General features: G+C 41.3%; 1 protein-coding gene across 1 annotated transcript in view; it reads right to left on the reverse strand.

The window, feature by feature from the left end:
- LOC138006511 (dehydrogenase/reductase SDR family member 7-like) overlaps positions 1-1,581 on the reverse strand; it is a 32,678-nt gene extending 31,097 nt beyond the window's left edge. Inside the window, exon 1 of the mRNA XM_068852877.1 lies at positions 1,156-1,581. Within this exon, the coding sequence (XP_068708978.1) occupies positions 1,156-1,426 (271 nt within the window). The 5' untranslated portion in view covers positions 1,427-1,581. The remainder of the gene's footprint in view (positions 1-1,155) is intronic.
- Between the last annotated feature and the right edge of the window lie 3,419 nt (positions 1,582-5,000).

The raw sequence follows: 5,000 nt of genomic DNA on the forward strand, positions 1-5,000 counted from the left end.
TAAGTATCAAAAAAGACAGAACGTAACCATACCCATTTCCTGATTTGCTGAAGTTAAGTCATCCAACAGTGTTGCTGGAATGTCAAAGTAATCTGTTCCAATCTGTTTTGAACTCTCGGCGATAGGAACGACCTCATCGTTACAGAACAGGCATCGCCAAATTATCTCATCTCCAGACCGGACTGCTGCCCTATATTGTTCCCTACTTATCCCTGTCTCACAACGTCGGTGTTGCCACCCGTCGCAGCCGTCACATAAAAGCGCCTCTTTCCGTGAGGTAACTGCTTCGGTGCATAAGATGCATTAGAAGCTTTCCATGTTTTAGATTATTCCCAAAGAGTTGTCGAGAGATACTTCCAAGAAGGTAAGCGGAATGAAATGGACAAAGTGCACAGCGCTTTTACACTGCAATGCTCGTTTTCAACGGATCGAAATGGCAGCAATATGATTGGTAGTTATTACAAGTGTTCTCTGTTCTTTGTTGAGGATGCATATCATTAAGGTGCTGAAACAATATCCTATTGAAGTTGAAATACTCTCACCTCCTTTGCTGAGAGCCGCGCGAGCGCGTGTAATTGTTTTAATGAAAGTAATTTCAATGTGAATAAAGGCGCGAGTTTGCTTTGAAGTGATTTAGGTGCCCACGTAATGCTGTAATGCTCATTTTCAACGGATCGAGATTGGTAGGAATTTCAAGACCCTGGGAACTATGTTGATAAAAAGCCACGCGAGCGACGAGCGCTGATTAATGAATGTAATCGATTTGATATAACAGACATAAATCGTTCCCTTATGACAGCCGTCTCTTCCAAATATTTCAAAATCCCCAGATAAGACTACTCTATAAAAGCAACATATGCTTAAAAAAGTAACGATCCGTGAAGAGTTTGCATACATAATTTACAAGCTGCTAAAAAAAGCATGTGCTAATATATTGGCTAACAAAACAACGGAGTATGACCTTCGACCGGATCGAAATCCTCTCCCATTGGTCTTCCCTTAAGATCTGACATTCTCGCTGAAAGCAACAAAATATACTTAGAGCAACCAAACACGTTAGCGAATCGACTTCGGTTGTTAGCGAACTGGACGTTAGCGAAACGACCTGATACCAAGAAATGATACAAAATACATGTATGATACAAAGCTTCTTACCGACGCATTTTTGCTTAACTCTTTCCAATTCATCTTTCCTCCTTGCTGAAAGCACAAGTTTGCAACCAGATTTCGCCAGTTCATAAGCCAAATATTCTCCGATTCCGCTTGAAGCGCCCGTTATCCAAACCACTTTCCCTTGCAAGGCAACAGTGGCATTCTTGCCAAACATTTCGTAAAACATCAGCAGAAAATCGGCATCCTGGTATTTTGCAAGTAAGAAACACAAGAGAGGCAAGGCTACGGCCAAAATCAATAGGGTACGGCCCATCGCTTCGCTTGTAATTAGCACTAACACCAAAACACGAAGCTTAGACTGGCGTGACTGGTGTGAGGGGTATGTTGCCGGATCGTGTGCGTCCGTTGAGATCACATAGCAATTTGAGTACTCAAGCGTGATCAATTAGATATGCGATTGGAAGTGCACTCAAAGGGAACAATCGAAGCGACGCACTCTCCCATTACTGTATTTTCTGTAAAAAAAACTTTTAACCTGTAGAAATGAAGATATCAAGTGGAACAACAGTCAAATAACCTAAAAGAAAAGTGAAAATTTGTGAATATGAAAATACGTGCTCTTCCGTATACGGGTGGGTGGGTATAGCAGGTCCAAATCAGCTGAATAAATATAGCTGCCAAAACTTCAACCTGCTCAAACAAATAACAAAAGAACTTTACGATCTGATTGGTTCTTGGCGCTTTACCGTGCCTGTGGGAAAACCGCGCCAAGAACCAATTATGTTGCAGGATTGTTTACCGTGCCCTCTTGGAAGAGAAAATAAATTAACTTACTTCTTCGCATTCGTAAACACTTTTGTTTGATACAACTCGATGATTTTCGAACAAAGCCAAAAGGTGACAAAGGTCAAAGTGCTCCGTAGCGTGACGACACTAGGGAGTTTGAGCAAAGACGGCAACAGCAGCGACATGCATTCTCGAAATTAATTTGGAGGAAAAAAAAATTTTTTCAATCATTTCATTTTTCCCCTCCTACCAAGGGATTTTTTTCGTTTCACCATAGTTTGTAAAGGATAAGCAGAGCAAGTAGCTTATATTAAGATATAGGCGTCACCAACAAGTTGGAAGAAGAAAAAGTAAGCGAAAAAAGCTAGTGACTGAACAAGCTGCTCTCGTCGACGGAATATTTATATCATGATATTTTCACTCAGGACGTGCCATCGTTGTATAAAATGGCGAACAATCACTGACGCAGTGACTCAGGTTTGCTTGGGCAGGCGAGATGCTCAGAAAAAAATAAGCGCGAAATTGTTTAAGTTTAATGAGCTTTTGGTTAGAGCGGTTTTTAATTGGTTTATGATTACTCCACTCAGTTATTTGTTCAATTTTTCAGCAAATCAGAAGTGAAACCGGAACCAATCGTGGCTCGCGAGTGCACATTTTCCCGCGGTTTGTGTCGGCTACGTGTAATTACTTCGAGTTTCCATTGGTTTACTGGATTGTCTCCGTCCGTTTGGATTGGTCAAAGTAATTACTTTGGTTTTGGTTTTAGATCGGTTTTCAATTGAGTGTCAAAAGTAATTAGCGAATTACTTTGGATTTGCATTACTTCACTCAATGATTGGTTCAAAGTTCTCGCGCCACTTTTTCAACAAATCAGAAGTGAAACCAAAACTAATCGTGGCTCGCGCATGCACATTTTCCCGCGTTCTGTGTCGGCTACGTGTAATTAATTCGAGTTTTGATTGGTTTACTGGATTGGTTTATTGGTTTACTGGATTGTCTCCGTCCCTTTTGATTGACCAAAGTAATTACTTTGGTTTTGGTTTTACGACACTCGTTTGAAAACCGCTCTACGTCAGTCGATTGAAACTCAATCTATTGGAAATATTGGTTTCTTTCATTTTTAGAGAAAGAAAGATCCCCTCGAATTTGCGAGACTCGTTTCATTCCAGGCACTTTCTTCAAGTAAAGAGGTTCTTTGCATTAATAATCAAGTATTTTTCTTTTTGTCAAACGATGTGGCCACTTCAATTGGGGTGTAGATCGTTACTCTTCGATAGTTTGTGGCCGGTTTACCACAAGTGAAATTTAAAGCTTCTTCCGCAGTGCCTTTCTTCTGACACATTGAAGAGGATGCAATTACTTGGTGGCCGTTCTTGCAGAAAAAAAGGCTATGAAACTGTGAGATGGTGGTAGAAACATCAGGATTGGTGAAAAGTAATGCCGCGGTTCTTTGTTCTGCTTCTGTAAGAAAATTTCGGAGGCTGTAAAACAAGAATCGTTCCACAAATCAACATGACACGACGAGAGCCCAAAACAACCTTTAAAGCATTATCCACATTATTAAGAAAACTACAACAATACCATGAGTCAATCGAACATTTGCTCTTGCACGATCTAACAGACCTCCCCATGCACTCGTTCGCAATGCGTGCCTATTTTGTGTGTCAGGTTATAAAGCTCTGATATCGGCACAACAACTCGGTAGACATGCCGCAGGCTCCCGGCTTTGAAAGGCCTCGGTCTCATGTTAATAGGGAGCTTACGAATCGACGACGTTTGCACGACGACGCCGTTAGATTGCGTGACATGACCTCTGCGCATGCCTATATGGGCCCTCGCCAGAGTCGCGCCAAAGTCGACGACGTTGGTGAGCGCGATTTGCCGGCGTCTCGAAAATAACAGGACGTAAGGTTAGTTGTTAAAGTTTTCTGAATGTTTCTCTCGATGCTTCAGGTTTTTTTTCCAAATAAATCATTGATCAAGTATCAATCAAGTTCTTGGCACATGTTTTTGATTTTTTTCTGTTTTCATTCAACTGATTCAAGTGAGCACCTTCTGAAGTTACATGCATAAGGCAGGTACCGAAGCTACAACTAAACCATTGTAGATGGTGCCACCGACCGTAAATCAAGTCCATCATATGGTTTGTTATGATAGAAAGCTCAGGAACCGGTCTGGCAAAATGACAAACCAAATCTCCATATCGACAAGGATATGCATAGCGCTTGAGGTACATGCATAAGGCAGGTACCGAAGCTACAACTAAACCATTGTAAGTGGTTATCTCATCAGGCAGCTGCAGCTGTTCAGCAAGTTTATAAATGTCATCCCGGTAGAAACGAAAGTCGGCCTTGCACTCGTCGTTTGTTTTCTCGTCCAAATCAAACCTTTCATAGTTCCAGTACGGAAACTCTGGGTTTGTTGACTTGTGGAAATCATATAAAAGCACAAATTCTTGTTCGTTTATGAAGCTTTTTTGATAAGCGTATGCAATACAAGCTCTCGTTTCTCTGAAGTTAGGCATTTTGGTTCGAATAACCTACCTTGTGAAAAGAGAAAAACAAACTTCAGAAACGGCGGGAAAATTTGCCACCCGCGAACAAACGTCGTCGTCTTTGCTGAATCGTAAATTCAAATTTCTACAGGACGACGACGCCGGACTATGACCTGACTCAACGGCGCCGTCGTGCGAAAGTCGTCGATTCGTAAGCTCTCTATTACTCACCAGAAAGATCACTGGCTCGCTAAGAGAGCGATAGCGATCAAAGACCAAATTGTTATCGTGGACATTGCGGACTTTCGAACAAAATGACAATGCTTGGAACAATGAAAGACTTAGCTCACTAGTCTTGGTGAACTTTACTTCACATTGAAGAGCCGTAATGGGTATATTCATACATAGGAACCAAGCGAGGTCACGATTGCCAATGGAATTGAATTATAGAGCTTATGGGGTACTCGACTCTTATGAAATAAGCGCAGATTATATTTTGTTACTCGCATGGATGAAGTTGACAGTCTTTACTATCGTTAAACTGCAGAATGCTGCACCTTTTTTTCATTTGTACCGCATGTATGTAAAAATAAAATGTAAAGTTCCT

Source organism: Montipora foliosa, chromosome 6 (assembly GCF_036669935.1).
Source record: "Montipora foliosa isolate CH-2021 chromosome 6, ASM3666993v2, whole genome shotgun sequence".
Lineage (NCBI taxonomy): Eukaryota > Metazoa > Cnidaria > Anthozoa > Scleractinia > Acroporidae > Montipora > Montipora foliosa.